The following is a 20,658-nucleotide window of genomic DNA, read 5'->3' on the forward strand; positions in this document are numbered from 1 at the left end:
CTGTGAGGTCCGCTCCACCCCCTCTAGAACAGCTGAAATGAAAAGACCGGATGTTGGCGAGAACGGGGAGCTTGTAGACCCTCTGTAAGACCCTGGGCCGGTGAAATGAAGCAACCATTTTGCAAGCTCATTTGCAGGTTTCTTTTTTTTTTTCCTTAAGATTTTATTTATTTATTTTTAGAGAGGGAAGGGAGGGAGAAAGAGAGAGAAACATCAATGTGCAGTTGCCGGGGGCCCTGGCCTGCAACCCAGGTATGTGCCCTGACTGGGAATGGAACCTGCGACACTTTGGTTCGCAGCCCACGCTCAATCCACTGAGTGCAGGTTTCTTTTAAGGGACAGCGGCACTCACCGTGACGGCACGTGCAATGCTATCACCGCCACAGCGAGGGCGGCGCCGCCGGCTGGCACGCCCCAGACGTGCAGAGGCGGGCCTCTGGCCCCTATCTTTGGAATCAGGGGTCCGGGAAGTGCCTCCTGGACACCCCCTGGAGGTCTCCGGAGCACCTCAAACTCACCACGCCCAGGAACAGCGCCGCCCCGCCCTCCCCACACCACCGCTCCGCTTCTGCCCGGCGCCCCCGCGGACCGTGATGCTGGCGCTCAGGCCAAATCCTCTCCCTTTTCAGGTCTTTCCAGGCTGCCTCGTGAGCCAGTTTCCAGGGTGCCTGGCCGCTCGGGCACGCTGGCGAGACCGACGGCAGAGGAAAGCAGAAAGAAGCAGGGCCGTCCCCGCCCCTCTGCTGAGAATGGCGTTTCTGACCCTGGCCCGAGCCTCTCCCCACGTCGTCCCCTTCCTGGCCTCCAGGGGGCAGCCGCCGCCTCTGCCACACCGCCCCAGAGGCGCTGACAGCTTCCTGTGTGCCCTGCGTGGCTTCTTGGGGAGTTTCTTCAGTTAAGAGGAAAAAAAAAACAAAACACTGAACTGAACTTCCAGAGCTAAAAGTCTTGAGAAAGGTTTTATTGAGCCAAAAATGCGAGCTCAAAAGAAGCCTGGTCTTGGGGCATGGAGTGCAAACCGCCAGCCGCCCGGCCGGCCGGGTGGGAAAAACCAGCGTTTGTGCTCCTGAAGCTGGGGGAGAGGGAGGGAAGACCTGAGCCGGCTGATGGAATTCGGCGACAGGCGAACGGGCGGAGGAGGGGGTGGAGCCAGCTCGGGGACTGCAGAGTCGGCAGGAGGAGGTCTGCCGTGCGCAGACCGGCTGTGAGCAGCCGGCAGGAAAGCCCCGTGTGCACGGCGAGCAGAGGGCACTGGAGTCCGAGGGCGCCCGGCTGAGGAAGCCCTCGGGGAGGGCGCCTGGACGTGAATTTGAAGTTCCAGCAGGCGGAGGAGGAGTGTGGCCGGGCCTCTGTCAGCGGGTCCCGAGCCAGGAACGGACTGGCAGTCCCCTCTCTCTCTCTCACTCTCTGGCTGCTGCGGCGCAGTTTAGAGCATCTCAGAATGCTCCCCTCGTCACTTCCCAGGATGTGGCCACCCCCTGCGCGAACCCTGCCGGAAAGGCCGCCGGGGTGGCTTGGGTGTTCCCGGCGGGACCTGGACACAGACAGAAACCGCAACCGCCACCTGCCTGGCCAGCGTTTCGGGCTTCTCTCTCTCTCTCCTTCGCCCGCCGTGTAAGCCATCAGTGAGCACATTTTGCTCATTTCACCTCTCCAGTGCTCCCGAAACCGTTCCCTCCCTTTCGTCCAGCTGTAGCGCCCACCCCCAATCCCCTCCTGCGTTATTGGACTCAGGCTGCTAAATGGAATGATGGGTTTAAACGGCCTATCTGAGCGCACTGCACATGCATCTGAAACTTCCGTGTCCGAGGATGCTAATGGAACAGCCACACCCCTCCGCTTGGTCTCTAAGGGCCCCTGGGGGCTGGCTCCTGCCTGCCCTTCTACCCTCCCCCCCAGCCACTCCCTGCCCTGCCCCGGATCCCGGATCCGGAGTGTCTCCCAGACCCCAGTCCGGCTGTGTCTGCCCCAGGCTCTGCAGGGGACCGGCTTGTTTTGGTCTGGCAAATGTGACTCAGCTCTGTATGGAAAACCAACAGAAGCGCGGTGGTGGGCAGGAGCCAGACCTTCCAACCGAGTTTTCCCGTGGGAATCAGGCCTAGAAAATGCACACAGACTGGTATGGCTTGCTCTCACTAAAACTCCATCACCCTGGTCTGAAGCAATAAATGTGTATCGTCTATCTTGAAGGTAATTCCCAAAGCCTGTGTGAATTCTCCCAAGGACAGAACTAATCAGCTCGCCGCCATTCCCCTCTGCATGTTATTTTCATTTCCTCGAATGTACCTAAAATGTAGACAACAATATTCTATGCAATAGATAATAAATCTTCTCTGATAATAAATCTTGGTTCTTATGAACCAAGAAAAACAATAAAAGCCTGTCTAGGCAAGGGTTGAGGCGCTCTCCTCTTGAGAGAGTGGCCGTGCGGTCCCCCTTTTCTCCACAGGACAGCTGTCACCTGTGCATTTGTTCTCGTCTTCGGTCACAACAGGCAGACTCTGCTGGCCGGAGCCCTCCCCAAAGCTCAAGCTGGCCTTGGGCCTACAATTCCCTTTCCCACTCACACTTCAGCCACCACCATCTCTGGCATCACCTCCTCCAAGAAGTCTTCCTGGATTTCCTCCATCACTGCCATTAGGTTGGTACTGCCTTGGGCTGGCCTGCACATTCCACTTAGACATTCAATGGGAACGTTCTGTGGACTTCTCCCTCTCTCACCGGCCCTGCATCTCATTCATCTGTTTGTGAGTGTCGGGCAGGTGTCCCCGAGACCTGAGCCACACCTGCACAGGAGGCTCTGTCGTCCTCAGCTGTGCCCAGGGAGGAGTACAGGAGGGTGGGCTACTGAAGCGCTGGGCCTGGGAGTCCGCCTCTGCCGGGGCTCAAACCCGAGCTGCAGGGCCCCTGCCTGGGCAACCAGGGAGCTCCCTCCCATGGCTCGGCTCCCTTGTCTATGGAGCGGGGGAGACGAGAGGACTGACTCGGCAGGGTTGGCAAGGGCTCGAGGAGATGCCGAGTGTCGAACTCGGACACCAGTCCTGCCGTGCAGCGAGCGTTCACAGCAACGTCAGTGACATGAAGTGGATGGCGGCTGATGCCACGGTGGGACACCGACATCGGCGGACACTCTGCCCCGCTAACTCTCCGCTGCTTCAGAACGGCGTCTGGAAGTCCGTTCTCGCAGATGAGGCCGACTCTGCACAGAACGGGACCCCAGTCTTCGGGGGGTCCCTGGAGGAGCAGATTCTACCCACGGGCCGGGGTTCAACCAGGTCACTCGAGAATTTTCACACGGTGACTGCGGCGTATGATACCTGGTTCGAGTTGAAATCACGATGGGGCCCCCTCTCCCAGCAGGAGGAGGAGGAAACCTGGGGGAGGGATGGAGGGAGGCCCGCAGAACAGGAGCGCCCCCTAGGGGTCAGGTGCCACATACACCCCTTCGTGGATCCCTGTTCAAACCACTACAGCACGAAGGAGCGTTCAGGGGACCGTCAGAGGCAGCGCCACACTAGCCAGGGTTCAAGGCCACGGTTCAAGGCCAGCTGTGGGCTCTCCCTCACTTCTCGGGTGTGGCAAGTCGTCGGGGATGTTTTTATTTTTATTTTTTTTAAAAGATTTTCTTTATTTATTTTTAGAGAGGGAAGGAAGGGAGGGAGGGAGAGAGAGAGAGAGAGAAACATCAATATGTGGTTGCTGGGGGTTATGGCCTGCAACCCAGGAATGTACCCTGGCTGAGAATCGAACCTGGGACACTTTGGTTCCCAGCCCACGCTCAGTCCACTGAGCTACGCCAGCCAGGTATTTTTATTTTTTAAAAAAAGATTTTAGAGAGGAAAGGGAAGGAGATAGAGAGAAACACCAATGTGTGGTTGCTGGGGGTCATGGCCTGTAACCCAGGCATGTGCCCTGACTGGGAATCGAACCTGCAACACTTTGGTTCGCAGCCCGCGCTCAATCCACTGAGCTACACCAGCCAGGGCTCGTCGGGGATGTTTTTAAAACCGTGGTTAATTTTCAGACGTAAGAACTGAACATTTAGAGGTGCACCTGTACCATGTCTGGAACTTTCCCTGCCTGATAATCTTGGGCAGGGGGGTGGGGTTCGGCGCCAGCGCAGAGGGAAGGCACAGGTGTGAATCCTCAATGTGGGAGATGCAGGTGGGTGTCGGGTTCTGCTGGGGTGTGTGCGCGTGCGCATGCTGAATGAAGAAGGCTCCTCCCCATCGTTTGCCAGTTTAAGAAAGTCCTGTTCCCACCACCTGCCTGTCTTGGCCACACCCTAGGCTGCCCTCCGGGCACCCAGGCCAGTCCCTCTCGGGGTCCGAGCCCTTCCCTGCCCCTCCCCCGGGGCAGAGCCTCCTAGCGCAGAGGTTCCGCTGGAAAGCAGGGGCTCTGCACGCCGGACACAGCCACACACAGAGAAGGCCAAGACTCTTCGATAATACTGTTTATTGTCCACTGACCGAGCGACCACTCCAGAATGATACAAAGCATCGGAGACATGCGCAGCCTGCTTGGCGACTCTGAGTGTCTCTCGCGGTTCCCAGCACGGGGAGGTCCCTCCCGCGCTTGGCGTTCCAGCAAAAACACATCGCCCCAGATTTTTAAAAATCCAAACAAAACACACAAAATCCACAAAGCTTTAAATTACGGCAGCAAGTCCTGGTATTTCTTATTACTCATCAAGCAAAGGTTTGGAAATAACTACAATGTAAACTTTATTGTAAATATTTTGAGTCGCTTGCATAAAGACAACGGAGGGAGGAGAGAGAGCAGCGCTCAGCACATAACATAAATTCACGACGCCGCCGAGTGCCGGGCCTTCTTCCACCGCGCGGACACCGCGACGGGATCCGAGTGGCCTCGTCCCTCGGCCGCCACTGGGCACTTCCTCTCGGCTTTTTCTTTTTCTCCCGCTTGGCCTGGCTAATGGACCACTGTGCGTGGATTAAGTTACAAAGACCAACCGACTCAGAGGTCCTTTTCCTTGTGATACCTTGAACCCGAGAAAAGACGGGAGACAGAAATAGCAACGATAACTCGAAAGAATGCAAGGCGAGAGCTGGAGGAACCGCCGCCCCGGGCTGGGACCGCACCGCACTCTCCGGTCTGGGGCCCGCGCTGCCACGGGCAGAGACCTCGAAAGGGAAGGTGCCCGTCTAACGCCGACCAGGGGTGATAACACACACAGCACAGGAGTGATTACAACGGGCGTCCGAGACCAGCCAGAACATCGGCAGAGTCAGCGGAAACGGGAGTGCACGTTACAGAGGATAACCCCGTGCAGGCAGCCGGCGGGAGGGGCGGCCGCAGCGCCCGGAGGGCCGGCGCGGACTGATCCCAGGCACCTCGCAGACTTCCCGCCGCCGCACAGCGCGGACGCCTGCGCCCTTGGAGCGGGGCTGGTCCCCGGCTCTTCTCCTCGTCTGCCCCGGGAAGGGAAGTCATCGGGGTCTCCGCTGACCGGGTCCCGGCTGCGCACGGGGCTGCATGCCACTCGGGGGTCAGGGGTCTTGCAGGCGCTGTGGGGGTCCCTGCAGAAGAGGGCAGGCTTGGAAGGTGGTGACTTTGGAAGCGGTCGGCGGGGGGGACCCTCGCAGGCCAGCAGGCCGGCCACGGTTTCGTGGTGCGTGGGCGTGCATGCACGTGTGCCTGACGTGTGTGTGCGCCTGATAGTCACCATACACTCCGAACAGCTGGTCCTTACAAAACAAGTAGGATTGAAAAGATTATCTTTGTTCTTACTGAGCAATCTCTGCCAGTGTTAACCCCCACGTGGCCGGCATCCGAAAACCACCCTTGGGGAATAGGTCCCCGAGCTCCCTAGGAACGAGGTTTCTTAAGGGAGACATCTTGGCGCCGTGAGGGACACCAGCAGAAGCCAGGGCACCTGTGGGTGGGTGCGTGCACGGCCTGAGAAGCCGTCTTTAGCAACAGGAGCCCGATGCCTCTTAAAGCCGGCAACCGCGTCCTGGGGGCCCAGCAGGAAGGGAGTTTCACGGAAGCCACCTGTGCCGAAATTCGTCCCTCCCTGGGTGGGACTTCACAGGACACTAGGCTAACTTCCCGCCTGGAAGTCCAGGCACAGGGACTGCCAGTCTGGGGGGTGAGGGGGGACACAGCAGGACCGGGCTGTTGAAGTCCCCAGGACGCATGTGGAGGGCACGGCCACCTTGTGCCTCTGGCCACACGCTGCGCCCTGCAGAGCCCGTGTCTCAGCATGGAGGCCAGAGCAAGGAGGCAGGGGCAGGAGGGACTCTGGGAGCTCAAGGCTAAACCGCAAGGGCGGCCAATGGTGCCCCCCAGCACCTGTCCTCGGGACGGAAGGTCTGAGGTCCCCCCAAGGGTTGGGGAATGTGTGTGTGTGTGGGGGGGCTGCAACGACTTGGCTGACATGGGAGCGGTCACGCCCACATCTCCCCTCACCCCGGAGGGAGCGCCCACTGAATTCTGTGGATGGAGGAACAGGAGTGACGGGGGCTCCCCGGGGAACGAGCTGCCCCTGGAACGCGGGAGTCACAGGTGTGCCGTCCGAGTCAGCTCCGGGGAGCCGGGGGCGGGGGCGGGCCACCCCAGGGCGGGCGGGGTGGACGCTGCAGGAAACGAGGGACGTGCCCCTGTCCAGACGAAGGGACCTGGTAGGCCTGCTACACAGTCTTGCGACGACCCTCGAGTTTCTGCAAAATGCACGTTCCCAGGCTCTGCCCTGACCAGGCCAGGGGGAGGGCGGTGGCCCCCGAAGTGCTGCCCGCTCAGCGCCGGTGCAGTGCCAAGGCCGGGCCTGGGGAGAAGCCCGCGTCCCGCCCCTGCCTGCAGCCCGGGACCGAGACCGAGGCGCTCGGAGCCCAGGCCGGCGGTGCCGTGCAGGGACGGGCCTGTCCCTCCAGAGCCGCAGCCGTGTTTGCGGGGGGCGGGGCGGGGCGGAGAACGACACGGATTTAGACCCACTGGGAGGACTGCTTTATTCATGCTGTTTCCGGGGAGGGGTGTCGGAGCTAGACCAGTCTGCACTCTCGGAGGCTCTGGGGTCGGCCGCGGGGGCGGGGCGCCGCGGCCTGCCTACGGGTCCTCGATGTCCAGGAACTCCTGCTTGGGCGGCGCCGCCCCGCGGTACCACGCGCAGGAGCCGTCGTTCCGCTTGATGCAGGCGAAGAACTTGGCCTGGTGCCCGCTGATGCTCTTCTCCGTGACCCAGTCCATCCACAGGCACTCGTCCAGGGAGGAGATGTAGCAGGGGATCATGGGGCAGCGCGTGATCTAGGAAGAGGGGCGCGGAGCAGGGCTCAGGGGGGGACCGAGGTCGCTGGGGGGCGTGTCCCAGGCGGGGCAGAGCCCCTGGCACAGGCGGGTGGGGTGGAGGACCACAGGGGAGCGGCATGGGGAGCCCGCTCTGCCCGCAGTCTCTGCAAACAGCAGCAGGCAGGCTGCCTGTGGGGAGGCGAACCCAGGGGGCCCTGTGCATCTGTCTCTGGCCACTGTGGGTGCTCCTCTACCTCGGGCCTTCTGGTCTACCCTCCCCAAGCACAGCACAGTGACGCTGCCTCCGCCCACCGCCCCCAGAGTGCAAGAGTGATGATCGCAGCAGTGAAGCGCCTGAAGCTTCCTGCAGGGAGTTGGTGGGTGAAGGGAAAGGCCGCGTCTCGGGGCAGTGGGGTGGGGGTGGGGGTAAGTCAGGAAGCAGCATTCGGGCTGAGGAAGCTGAGTCTACAGGAGGGCGAAACCTCCATGGCCACGTGAAGAAGAACTTGTTTTTTATTTTGTGTTGGGCACAGAGGCGTCTGCTCCACGCACGTGGGGCTGCAGCTCAGAATCCTTGTCTCGAACGAGCGAAGGGCCGGGCTGGGGATGACCCACGAGGATGGGCGGGAGGGCCATAGGCACCGCCCTGGGAGGTGCCTAGCACCTCCCAGGCCCTCGCTCACTCGTGATGAGGCCGAGAGGCGCCTGGTACCCAGCAGTGCGTCCTGCGACGGGGCTGGCAGGCGGAGTGGGTGGCACTGGGATGGCTCACCTTCTGTGCCCATATGAAGATTGGAGATGCCCTTACTGGGCTGCTTTTAAAGAAGGGGGCTGGGGCTCCCGGCGCTCTCAGCACATGGGTCCCACCGTTACAAGGACCCGTGTGTGGAAGGGGCTGGGCGTCAGCAAGAGGGCAGTGCGTGAGACTCTTACACAGCCCAGGCCTCGCCCCTGCACCATTGTGGAAACAGAAGGGCTCCCCTTCCTAGGTGCACCGGGCCCCTGCCCAGACCAGGGCCCAAGGCTTCGACCCCACCAGACGGCCTCACCGGTGGGGACGCCGCATGTCCCCACAGCCCTAGCCGAGTCGGGACCCTGCGCATCGAGCGGCCCTGCAGAGCCGGGCGTGGGACTCTGCAGCCCACCCCGAGGCGGCGGGGACGGGGTGAGGCCCGGAGGGAGGGCCTGCTTACCTTGCACTCACAGCCCATCTGGTACCTGTGGTTCAGGCTCTTCTTCTGGGTGGTGCTCAGGGTGTCCCAGGGCACGATGAAGTCACAGAGGGTGACGTGCATCTTGCCGTCCCCCTCAGCCTTTCCTGGGGAGAGATGGGGATCCCGAGCTCAGGGCAGGTCCCGGCTGCCTTGGTGCTCCTGCCCGCCTCCTGCCTGGCGCGGTTTGGGCACGGGCAGGTTCAGTCCCAACACCACCGTGTGCTGGATCGAGCTGTGTCCCCAGATTCGCAGGCTGGAGCCCTGGCCCCAGCAGCTCAGGAGGTGACAGTGTGTGGGGAGAGGTCTTTGAAGAGGCAAATTGGTTAAAATGAAGTCACTCGGATGGGAGCAAATCCAGGCCTTACGAGGTGACCAGGGCACAAATGCACACAGAGGGATGACCGTGTGGGGACACGGGGAGAAGACGGCCGTCTGCACACCACGGAGAGAGGCCTCAGGGGATGCCAGCCCTGCCAACACCTGCCCTTGACTTTCAGCCCCCAGGACCGCGAGGGAACGAGTGTCTGTGTGTAAGCCGCCCGGGCTGTGGTGGTCATCACAGCGGCCCCAGCTGACGCAGACGCCACGTGTTCCTTATTCTCTCTCGCGCGCGCGCGTGCGTGCACAGGCGCGAACCCGTGCCTCTGTTTTCGCGGGGCCTTGGCTTTGGGAGCTGGCGCTCTGTCTCTCCCGGCACCCGTTCGGCCTCCGCACGACACTGCGGGGGAAGAAGCGGACCGAGGGGCAGGGCTCCCCCTGCAGCAGTGACTCCGAACTGTCACAACTGGGAGAGAGAAGTGTTCGGTGGCCTTCACACTTCCAAATTAGATACTTGACTTTTTCCCCCCAGACCCGTAGCCATGTCCTGTGAGTTCAGCGCATGGAAGGACGGCGCGCCACCGGCCGAGGGCAGGTGACTCGCCCCTCCGTCCTGGTTTCTTCCGGCACTTCCTACCCACAGTGCACTGCGGCCCCTCCCCCGCCGGCTTACCCGTTACCCACAGTGCATTGCGGCCCCCCCCCCAGCTTGCCTATTACCCATAGTGCACTGTGGCCCCTCCCCCGCCGGCTTGCCCATTACCCACAGTGCACTGCGCCCCCCCCCCCACCTGCCTATTACCCATAGTGCACTGCGGCCCCTACCCGCAGGCTCACCCATTACCCGCAGGCTCACCCATTACCCACAGGCTCTGCTCCGGGCCCCTCCCGCACTCCCCGAGCCTCGGCTACTGTCTCCCGGCCGGCCTCAGTGTCTAGTCTTGCTGGCCCTGGTCTCTCTCGTGCATCTTGCCCCCTCCCCACATCGTAAGCACAGGTGCACGGTTGTGCCTCAGTCAGCCACAGCTCCTCGCACAGAGTAGTTGCTCAATACAAGTTCCCTGACGCTGACTGCGGCATTTGTTCCAACGATTTGCTTCGTTATCTGCTGTTCTCCGTTGTGAGCTTTTCACCACCAATCCCAGCCTCTGCGGACAGGAGGCGGAGGCAGAGCGAGGACGTGGCATGCAAACCGGATTCTTTCAATGGTCCTGGCTGCTGAGCTGACTGACTCAAGGGGTGTGTGCAGGTGCAGGCGCATCTCAGGGCGCAAAGGGAGACCCCTCGAGGAAGCGGCGATTGACATTCGCCTGGGTGTGCAGGACGGGAGCGTCTGTTACAGCACTCCACTCTCGCCCGCCTCGGAGGACAGCGACGTCGTTCTTGGATCCAAACAGGAATTAATTAAAATTTGTAACTGAGGGTGGTGTGTTTGTTTTTCCTCTTGGAGGAGAGGGCCCTAGGAGAAAATTACAGGGCCGATTCCCCGAGAGCGCCTTAACAGGAGTGCGCGACTCGGCACGGGAAGGTGACTCATCGCCCAGGAGGGGGTGGGCTGCCTCGGGCCGGGCGGTCACTCCCCGCCCCGTGACTTCCGGTTAGCCCGTCCAGACTCCGGGGGGGAAAAAAGTCAGAACGTGTGCTTTAGAAAGTTCACACGGGGCTCGACCCGGAGCCATCGCCGGGCCCAGGGAAGAAGCTGGACTGGAAGGGTCAGCAGCACCAGCCACGGAACTGAAATGCGTCCCATGTCACTTGCTGGCTTCCGCTGTTACACGTGAAGTCGGCTGAGGGGACAAGCAGTTACCGAGTGAGTGCATCTTCCAACGTCCTGAACGCGATGGCAGGCGCGGCTACTGCTCGGCAGTTCGGGTGCAGCACGCCTACACTGTGGGCGCCGCACTTGCGGAGATAATGAATTAGACGACTCATTATTCAGACCGGGGACATTTCAGTAGGCTCGTGTGTGAGGCCAGCAAAGGACACAGATGTGGGACAGAGATGAACGGAAGTTAGGCTTTCTGTGCTTGGTCCTCACCACTTCTTCTGGACACAGACACCCCGCTTTCGGACACAGGACTGAGCAATACAGATCCTCCTTCCATGTCCCCCAAAAGAAAGAAAACAGAGCGACCCCCAGCCAAAGGGTCACCACAGAGCGAAGCGAGAAAATCCCTCCTGTCGTGGAGATTTGCATGTGGAGGTCACATACATGATGAAATCTGTTCTGTGGAGCAAACACGATGACAAAGCAGTGACACCGCTCCTGCCCTCGGCACCCGCCCTGGACCCACGCCTCCCAGGCAGGCCTGCGGTTTCCTCACGGGCTTCGGGGCACGTGGGGCAGGGACGGACTGGAGCCACACACTCAGTGTGAACACGGCCTGCTGGGACCGTCTCCCAGGCAGCCTGGCCCTCGGATCCAGTCGGAGGGACCCGGGATTTGAACTGTCCGTCTCTGGGAGTGAGGGGTGGTGCCGAGGTCGTCGGGGCCTCTGGGTGAGAGGCAGGTCCGGCTGGCCAGAGAGCGCCCTGAATACAAACTCGACGTCCTCTGTGAGGGAGGCGCAGGGCCTTGGCCTGGGTGCGGTGCCCCTGAGTGTGTGCTGGCAGAGGCCCGGCCCGGCCTGGTGGAAGGGGAGGTCAGCCTGTGACCTGGAGCCTCGAAGGTTCTTGTTAGAAGCTGGCTCTCAGTCCTGCCTGCACACTGAACTTTTCCGGAAAGCTTTAAGGATGCTGCTGCCGGGCCCCAACCCCGAGATGCTGCTGGAATCTGGGGCGAGGTGCGGCCTGTGCATCGGGAGATTTGCAAACTCCCAGCAGAGCTCTGCGGGGCGGTGGGGGCGGAGGGCCCCTGGCTAGGTGTGGGGCGGTGGGACCATGCGGGCCCGGACTGAATGAACAAGGCAGCGGAGGGGAGGAGACCCCGCAGCCAGGCTGACTGGGGGCTAGCTCCTGGCTGCACCACGCCCGGCCTCCAGATCCAGGCTGAGGCGTGCGGAGGACTGCCTGCAGGCTGGCGCTGTGGGGAGGGAAACCTGGAGCCTACAGTGTGGACACATGGGCCCAGGCCGGTCTTACGCTGCCAGGGCGACGTCCACTGACATTTAACAGTCGGTGGGTGGAAGTGGTCTCCGCGCCCACACTGTTTCTGGGGTGCACGGCCCCACCACCCTGCTCCCCAGTCTTCCCACCTTTAAACTTCGGGGTCGTAATGGTGCCCTCCTCACGGAGGGGCGGTAAGGGGTGAACTGACTCAGCGTGAAAGGCATGGGGACGGCGTCAATGCCAGAATAAGGGCACTCCGATCTCCAGTCACAGGCACGCGGTGAAGTCCGTCGTAGATGCCAGATGGAGGTCACTTTACCACCCGGAGCCCAAGGCGATGGGACCCCAAGCCCTCCCTCCTCCCTGGGGCTTCCGCAGCGCTGCAGTTCGGCCAGACAGCCCCTAGAGGGCGGTGTGAGGGGCTGGAACGAGACTCGGGCCGTCGTTTCCCAGGGCTGGTCCTCCTGGACCAGCACAGAGAGGACGAGGGGACGCCGAGCCCTGGATTTGCTGCGGCAGCAAGTTCCCAGCGCCGTGTAAGTTCTGTCTCCTTCCTCCGCTCCGCAGACCGTAGTTTTCTCACCATAAGAGCAATAGATGCCGTGATTTGCAAAACCGAGCCAACACAGGAAAGTAGCAATAGGAAAGGAGACATAAGGGGTGATAAGACGCAGGCTGATTTCCGCCCACGCTGTTGCTGAGCGTCCCTGCCAGCCCTGCGCCTGCTGCCGCGCCTGCGCCGGGTGCGCCACCGCCCACCCCCGCCCCCCACCCCGGCCTCTGCCCCTCCTGTGTTCCTGCTGCAGCGGAGTCAGGGGTCGGAGCTCTGCCTCCTGACTTTGTCCCCATGCCCTTCTCTCCGCTGGATGTCATTTTTCTTACAAAAATAGCGGTTGCTGGGACCGGAAGAAGGAGCGGAAAGGCAGCTGCTTTGGAACGCAGTCTGGCGGCCCCCCGAGCGATGAAACGCAGTCGCCATATGTCTTGCAGCTCCACGCCTGGGCACCCACCCAGGAGGAATGAAAACACACGTGCACGCCAAGGCTTGTGCACGAGTGTCCATGGCGACGCGGTTCACACTCACGGAGAGGTGCAAACCACCCCACGTCCACGAGACGATTGACGGGGAGAGACGGCGTGGCGCGCCCGCTCAACGCTGGGGTGTTCTCCGGCCAGTAAGAGGCGTGACGTTCTGACACCTGACTCACCGCACACGGACTTTAAACACAGGGGAGCGACCCCACGGTGGGAAGGTCTGGAACGGGGGCTCCACAGAGTCAGGACGCCGGTGGGTGGTCGCTGAGAGCCGGGGTGGGGGTGGGGAGGGGGCTGGGCAGGCAACAGCGAAGGGCACACACACCTGTGTCAAGGCCAAAACCACTGGGTCGCACGTCGCCGATGGGCGGACTGCGCGGTGTGTGAGTTTTATCTCAGGAAAACGGCTAACGAGCAGCTCTTAGAACACGTACGCTGTTCAGAAGTGCCCACGAAAGAAGGAAAAAGCCTCCCATCACCCCACAGGAGGGGAGCCAGAGTCTGGGCGTAGCATCAAAGCCGCCTCAGCGGCAGGTGCCGGGCATGAGCGCTGCAGGGAGGGCAGGAGGGGCAACCGAGGCTGCATCCCAGAAGTCTCCCTCCCGCAGGGGCCTGCAGGTACACGGTCAAGGTCAGCCGCTCCTCCCGACACTAAATCAGGGTCCTTGCACCTGCGAGGGTCTATCTCTCTTTGCCTGTGACGGGCACTCACTTGAATTCCATTTGCCGAAACACAAAACCCGTCTCATCTTCCCTAAACTCCTCCCCTGCGCCTCCCCTGCCGTGGGGCCGGGTGCGGTGTCTGGACCTCCAGAGCGCCCGCTGCCCGAGCACTGTGGGGGGAGGGGCGGGGGGAGGGCACTCCGGGCACCGGGTGAATATGCACCGAATTTTGAACATTCCCAGTGCAAGGGGGAAAGGCACAAACAACCCGAACAGAAGGAAATCCCTTGAGTCACGGAGATTCGGATTTGGAGTTCATTTACATGATTAAATTTATACTGTGGCGCAAAACTCGATGCCTGTCTCTTCCTTCTGCTTAAGGCGGTGATCCGAGCTCCACTGTCCCTGGGGGGGGGGGGCCAGGAGTGGCCCTTGCTGACCGACATGGCGCTAGCCAGACCGGGGCCACCAGCCACACGAGGCTGTTTGCAGGACACTTAAACCAATGGACATGGAGTCTTACCAGAGCTCAGCTCTTCACGGCACCAGCCCTACACGTGGGCTGGGGGCCGCACGAGGCAGCATGGAGCATCTCCCCTGTCCCTGGGAGTCCTGTCAGGCCAGTGGGTCCAGAGTCCCGGCAGCTCTGCCCCCCGAGGGACATGTGGTGATGTCTGGAGACCCCATGACGAGGGGGGAGGATGGTGTCGCAGTTGCGGGTGGAGGCCAGGGACACAGCCCCAGGCCCTGCGCTGCAGGGGACAGCCCCACAGGACAAGGGTCCCATAGGCCGAGGTGAGCACCCCGCCCCCGACTCCCAGGGTGCAGCCTGGGGCAGGAGAAAGAAGCGAAGGGACATGCCTTCATTTAAGAATCGGGTATACCTGGCTCGCGTAGCTCAGTGGATTGAGTGCGGGCTGCAAACCAAAGCGTCACAGGTTCGATTCCCAGCCAGGGTACATGCCTGGGTTGCAGGCTATATAACCCCCAGCAACCGCACATTGATGTTTCTCTCTCTCTCTATCTCCCTCCCTTCCCTCTCTAAAAATAAATAAATAAAATCTTAAAAAAAAAAAAAAGAAACTTCATATTCTAAAAAAAAAAAAAAAAAAAGAATCGGGTATAAACAAAGCAGGTGCGACAGTCACCCAGAGCGTCCACCAGACCGTGGGACATGCTTCCACCCTGGAGAGGCAGGAATCCCAGCCCCGCCGCAGCGCGGAGGGACCTGGGGCGACACCGGCCAGATGCGAGGGGACAAACCCTACGTGAGCCCACTCAGAGGCGCCAGGTTCACGGAGACAGAAAGTAGGCGGTGGGTGCCCGGGGGCTGGGGGAGGGGCGGGGAGTGGTGTTTCGTGGGGACGAGCTTCCTGTCCGGGAAAATGAGGTTCCGGAGCCGCTGGAGGCGGCGGCGGCCGCACAGCAGCGGGAACGCGCCTGATGCCACTGAACTGTGCGCTCAGAAGTGGTGAAAAGGCTCGATTTCAGGTGACGTGTGTTTTACCGCCATAAACACGAACAGAGACGCGAACACAGGAGCGGGGAAGGGGCGTGCGTGCTGGTCCCTAAGGACGCCCGCAGATGTGAAACGGGGTCTCAGCGCTCCCTGGCGCCTCCTGCCCACCTGGGGTCTCCCTGGCGCCTCCGCAGCCTCCCTTTCCCGAACCAGAGGCCCAGCTCTCCCCTCTCCGTCCCCACCCGAGCTCAGACCCCCTACCTCTTACTGCTTCTCCCCGCCCAGGACCCCCCACACCTCCACCGCTGCCGCAGGGGAGTGGGGGCGGGGAGGGGCGGCAGGCGAAGGGGCGCCAGGGATTCTGGGAAAAGGCGGGCGGGGCAGAGGGTCCCCGCCGGCTGCTCCTCCCGCCCCCACGGTCTCCGGGATCACTCCGCGCCCACACCCGCCTACGTACCGGCGATGAGATATTCCTTCTTTCCGCCGACGTCCAGGGAGACCCCGCAGATGGCGGAGGAGGGGGCCGTGTAGATAAACTCGATGTCCTTGTCGGGTCCTTTGAACATCTGCAGGGTGAGGACGAGGAAAGGTAAGCGGAGGAAGCTGTGCAGCCAGCGGCACAGCGATGCTCTGCAGTCCTCATCGCCCGGTGTGGCGCTGTCCGCAGGCAGCGGGGACACTGCCGCCCGGAGGGACCCCTCTTGGACACCGCCTGCGCTCTCCAGGCAACCAACAAGGTCACTGCCGAACCTCTGCGAGGGGCTTGTGTGTCTCTGCGGCCTGTGCTGCCTTTGAACCCCACCCCGCGAGAGCGCAGGCCCCCACGGGCATCACGGGAAGTTCCGTAGAACCACGGTGGACGTGGTGACCCCACCTGAGGCCACGCCATGGTTTTCACCCATTGAAACGAAGGGAACTCATTCCCGAAGTACCGGAGCTGATGGGGCCACCCCGCGTCCCCACAGCCTGTCGGGCACGAACAGACGGAGGGACGCTGGATCAGCCCGTACCTGACGCCCTTGCTGTCTGCTCCAAGGATGGCTGGACTTTGTCCAGGAACCCAGTGGCACCCCCGAGACCAGGGTGGGGGGCCACTGCCCCACGGTGTCCGGCCTCTGGCGACCCAGCCTCACTGCCCGCCCGCCGGAGGGGGCAGCCGGGGCGCCCGCCCTCTCACCTTGATCTGCTTGATCTCGTACTCGATTCTCTTGATGGGGTTGCCGTAGATGTCATTGCCCGACCCCACCTCCTTCTCGCCGACCACCTTGGCCCTGATCACTGCAACGAAGAGAGACGCAGGGGTCAGCGGCGCCCTCGCGCCCCCGTCCTGGCTCCGAGGCGCACAGACCGAGGCCCCAGCAGGGCCCTGGAGGCCGCACTCCGGCCGGGCAGGCAGGCCAAGTGGTAGCCCCGAGATGCCCCCTGGCTCCGGGATTCCTCAGCAAAGGGCCCTGCAGACCCCTAGGCGGGCTGCCGGTTTCGGACGGACACCGGTTGGAACAAAGCCCTCTGCGGCCCCTGGGGCTGGAGTGCCTGGGGGCCTTCCCACGCGCTCCCAGGTGCCCGCCGTGGCGGCTGTGGGGGAGGGGAGCAGACGGACCGACCCGGGTCCCAGTCATGAGTTCAGATGCTGAGACTCCCCCGCCTGCCGTCCCTCTGCTGCCCGCCGGCAAAGGCCTTTCCAGGCCGAACCTCTTAGAGGGGGGCCAGGGGCCCACCCTCCAGGGGCCCTATCCCACGTAGGTCTGGGGACTTCAATCTAAAAGGTCTCCCCTGCCCTGCTGCTCCCCCAATCTGTCCTAAAAGGATCCCTGAAAAATGCCCTGCGGACGGTTCTTTGTAATAATGAATGTTCTACCCCAAGTGTGATGGAAGGGGCGGAGCATTGTAACCGAAAGGGCGTGGGCTGGGGACGGGAGCGGTCCCGTGGCCCATGGACAGGGGCCCAGGAAGGAGGCCAGGAGGAAAGAAAGACGATCCTGGACCAGGAAGCAGGATGAACGACAGGGGAAGAGGTCAGACTGGAAAGGTTCCGGAATGTTCCCCAGTGCCCGAGGCCGCTCAGGAGCCCCGCACCCCAGGGCTCCCTCCTGGCACGGAGGCTAGGACCCGTTCCCCTCCCCCCACCCCCGTCACCTGACAACAACCCACGTCAGCGGCTCACACCGCCCCTGGGCACAGCTGCCCTCTTTCCACTTGGAGGCTTATCGGCTGGCGCCACAAACTGTTGTAATGGCTTTAAAAGCTTTGCCCTGCAAACTGCAACTGTGCAGGGCCGCTCGGGGGAAGAGTCGCCCTGGTGTGGATGTGCGGGGAATCAGAAATGAGGAGCGGGCAGCTCCCCGCCGAAGGGAGTGTCCTACCTCCAGCCCTCCCCCTGCCTGGGCAGGCAGCTGGGGTCGCAGGCAGCTGGGGTCTCAGGCCGCCTGTCCCCACAGAGCAGGCAGGCCCAGGCACCTGGGTCCACCATCTCTGCCCATCGCCCTGGCCCCCAGAGGGTCCTCCGAACCTCGGCCGGGCACCACGGCCCCACTGGGGCCCCAGCACGCCCGCCTGGGCCAACCTGAGTCTTGTTTCCGCTGCTGGCGCTGAGTCACGACTGGCCCCGGCCGCGGGTTCCTGTTTCCCAGGCCGAGCCAGGCCCCCACCTGCACAGTCACGTCTGGGAAACGCCACCCGGCGGGCCCCTCCTGAACCGTGGGCTCCGCTCTCGGTCTCGCAGGTCACCCGTTTCCCGCGTCCACACCCACCCCCAGCGCCAGGCATCTTTTCACAGTCCCAGCCCTTCCAGCTAGAACAGCCACGTCGGCCGCCCGCTGCCCTGTCCGCACTGGGAGGCGCTCTGAAGCCTGGTGCCCAACAGGCGCTGCCTCGGTGGCCCCTGCTCTGCTGTGCCCCCGGTCCGCAGCATCCCCCCCGAGCCTGGGCCTGCGCCGGGGTGGCCCCAGCTCTGGATACACTCACACACACACACACACACAGCGTTCTTCCGTGTGCCGGCCCCTCCCCCCTGCCGCCAGAACGTCCACTCGCCCTTCAAGGCCCAGCTGGAATCGCCCGTCCTTGTTCCCTCCCGCCCGGGAAATGCCGCCCTGTGGCACGCCCCGCACCACTCAGCCGCCCGCAGAGAGGGCCTGTCCACCTGTCACCTCAGAGGCCCAGGTCAGCTCCCGTGCAGATGCGAGGAACCGTGGGCCGGACCTGCGGCTCACCGCCTGCCTCACCCGCACCTGGTGGCCGCCACCCTGCACCCACACGGGTTTCTGCCGCCCCGTCATCGCAGCAGAGCCACCGTCCCAAGTCTCTGTGGCAGCGTCATTGGCCCGTGATGCACATGAACTGGAGTAGCCAGAGGAGGTGATGACAGTGGAAACACCGCCAGCTGAGCCGGGCGCACCGGCTCTGCACGCTCGCTGGGACCGTCGGGACCTGCTCTCCAGAGGCTGCCGCCCTGCAGCCGCGCGAGGCACAGCAGGGGTGCCCACACCTCCAGGGGCCAGAACAGTGGCGGCGAGGTCGGCTGCCAGACAGCCGGGGGCTCCGGTGTGTTTGGCGTGCTGCGGCCCGTGCGTTTTACTCCCGCAGCGGCCCCCTCCGCGCCCGGGCAGTCCGAGCCATCCCCAGAAAGGGGCCCCAGGGGCCACGTGGTCTCAGGGAAGGCCGCTGTCCTCACTGAGACGCAGGCACAGCCCCCGGTGCCTGCCTCCGTGGGGCGGGGTGAGGATGGGGTTCGTGGTGTGTGGGACACGGACTGGACACGCAGCCGCGTCTACTTCAGGCCCACAGGACGGAACAGACTGCTGAGGGGACCGAGGAGACCCCTCCCCCTCCCCCTCCCCGGGTGACAGCTGCGTCACATGCGCCTCATCCCGGTCGGCTCACACCCCACGTTTGTGTGTGCCACAGCTCCTGGACGTAGCGCTTAGTTTGGGGGCCACAGACCACGCGCCTTCTCTCTGCACGTTGCCGGCCCAGGAGAGGCTGTGGGTCCAGAGGCCAGGGCAGACTCGTGGGGCGGCCCTGGACTGCTGACCAGCGCCGAGGCCGCCAGCAGTTTGCAGGGACGGACGGGGGCAGGGGCCGACGGCAGGGGCCAGCGGGACCTCAGCTCAGCCGGTCCGAGCGGAATAAGCACTCGGATTCTTTGGGGTCTCCCCGAACTCTGGGTGGGAACCTCGCCCCCACTTTGCAGAATGAGAGCTAACGGGACTCCAGACGGGCAGACAAGGGCCGGTTCCCGGGAAACCACCCCCGAACGCAGTGACACCTTCCAGCCACGAAGCAGAGGGCTGGCCCCACTCCCGTCCCAGCGGTGCCAGGGACTGACCCTCTGGGGTCCGCATGCTGGGTGGGGAGTGCACACGCGAGGCTCTGGAAGTGGACTCATCCCAGCCCGACGATCCCACGGGTGAGGGGAGGTGGCGGACGGGGGAGGGAGGGCAGGCAGGGCGGCGTCATGCCGGCCCCGTAGCCAGCTCTGACCCTCGACTTGTGCATGGTCTCCTGCGCTGAACTCCGAGCTCGGGGCAGGGCGGGGCCGCCTTTCGAGGGCACACCTGACAAGCACGGCCCCGCAGGGGGTCCCAGGGCTGGAAGGGGGGAGGGGCGGGTGGTCCTTCAGTCACAGACCCCGGGAGCACCCACGGCGGGCAGGACGGTGGGCGATGGACCAGAGCACAAGCAGCGCCGTTGCCAGCGGCCAGCGGTGGTGGGGAGGGAGGCGAGGAGAGCCCTCCCGTAACACATGTGTCCTGCACCCAAGGTGACCAGCGTCCCCAGGAGCTCTAGGGTGGAGCCCTCTGGCTCTCAGGCCACTTATGGAACGGGGCTGGGAAAAAGCACGGGGACCCAAAGCACCTTCCGGGGGGGAATTAAACTCCAGGTCAGGTCCGGACACAGGTCCACTAAACACCTACTGTGTGTTGGGTCTGGGGTTGGGGCCTGGGGCAGCGGATGGACTCCTGCCCCCCCCCCCTCTAGGAGCGGGCTGCTCTGCCCCACCAGCCCCCGCCCCCACCCCCGCTGCCCCCGCAGGAACCAGAGGAAGCCGGAGGAGCGAGAGCCTGCGTACAGATTCAGGTTCTGCTCCGCTCCCCGGAACGACGGCCGCACCCTGGGGAGCCGGGTCTTGTTTTTCCCTCCCTCCCTGCTGCCGCTCACAGCACATCTGGGTTTGAGATCGAGGGCGACCCGCTGGCTGATGCGCTCACCGCCAGATGTCGGCTACTGGAATGCACAGGCGTCCGCTCGATTCCAAGCACACGCAACCGCAGGCCCCGCCCCCACCCCAGGCCGCGGACACCGCATGAGGTCACTTCCCCCAGCTCGGAGCCTGCAAAAACAATCCCCCCCACCCCGTGCAGCCGCCAGATCGGGGGCGGAAAAGAACCGGGCGGGTGGGAAGTCGAGACCACGGACGGCGGTCCAAGGAACACAGGCTCCGTTGAGACTGCGGGGAACGGCAACCACCCACCCGGGGAGAAACCAGGGGAGGCCAGACTGCCCGCTGCTGTCCTGAGGGGCAGGGGACAGTGAGGGGCCTTGCTGGAAACCTCGGGTGTCCCCAGCACATGATGTGGCTTGGCCAAGATTCGTGTGTCTCCCCCGCCCCCCGCCCAGACACATGGCGAGCCCTGCTGTGTCTGGGGAGGCCCCGGGGGAGCCGCGGAGACGAAA

At 63.2% G+C, this 20,658-nt stretch overlaps 1 protein-coding gene across 1 annotated transcript in view; it reads right to left on the reverse strand.

The window, feature by feature from the left end:
• Positions 1-4,678: 4,678 nt before the first annotated feature.
• The window catches only part of TIMP2 (TIMP metallopeptidase inhibitor 2), a 39,607-nt gene continuing 23,627 nt past the window's right edge, over positions 4,679-20,658 (reverse strand). The window contains exons 2-5 of the mRNA XM_028520103.2: positions 16,160-16,260; positions 15,440-15,548; positions 8,439-8,563; positions 4,679-7,263 (exon numbers count right to left, since the gene is read on the reverse strand). Of these exons, the coding sequence (XP_028375904.1) occupies positions 7,066-7,263; positions 8,439-8,563; positions 15,440-15,548; positions 16,160-16,260 (533 nt within the window). The 3' untranslated portion in view covers positions 4,679-7,065. The remainder of the gene's footprint in view (positions 7,264-8,438; positions 8,564-15,439; positions 15,549-16,159; positions 16,261-20,658) is intronic.

Source organism: Phyllostomus discolor, chromosome 8, assembly GCF_004126475.2.
Source record: "Phyllostomus discolor isolate MPI-MPIP mPhyDis1 chromosome 8, mPhyDis1.pri.v3, whole genome shotgun sequence".
In the NCBI taxonomy this organism is placed as follows: Eukaryota; Metazoa; Chordata; class Mammalia; order Chiroptera; family Phyllostomidae; genus Phyllostomus; species Phyllostomus discolor.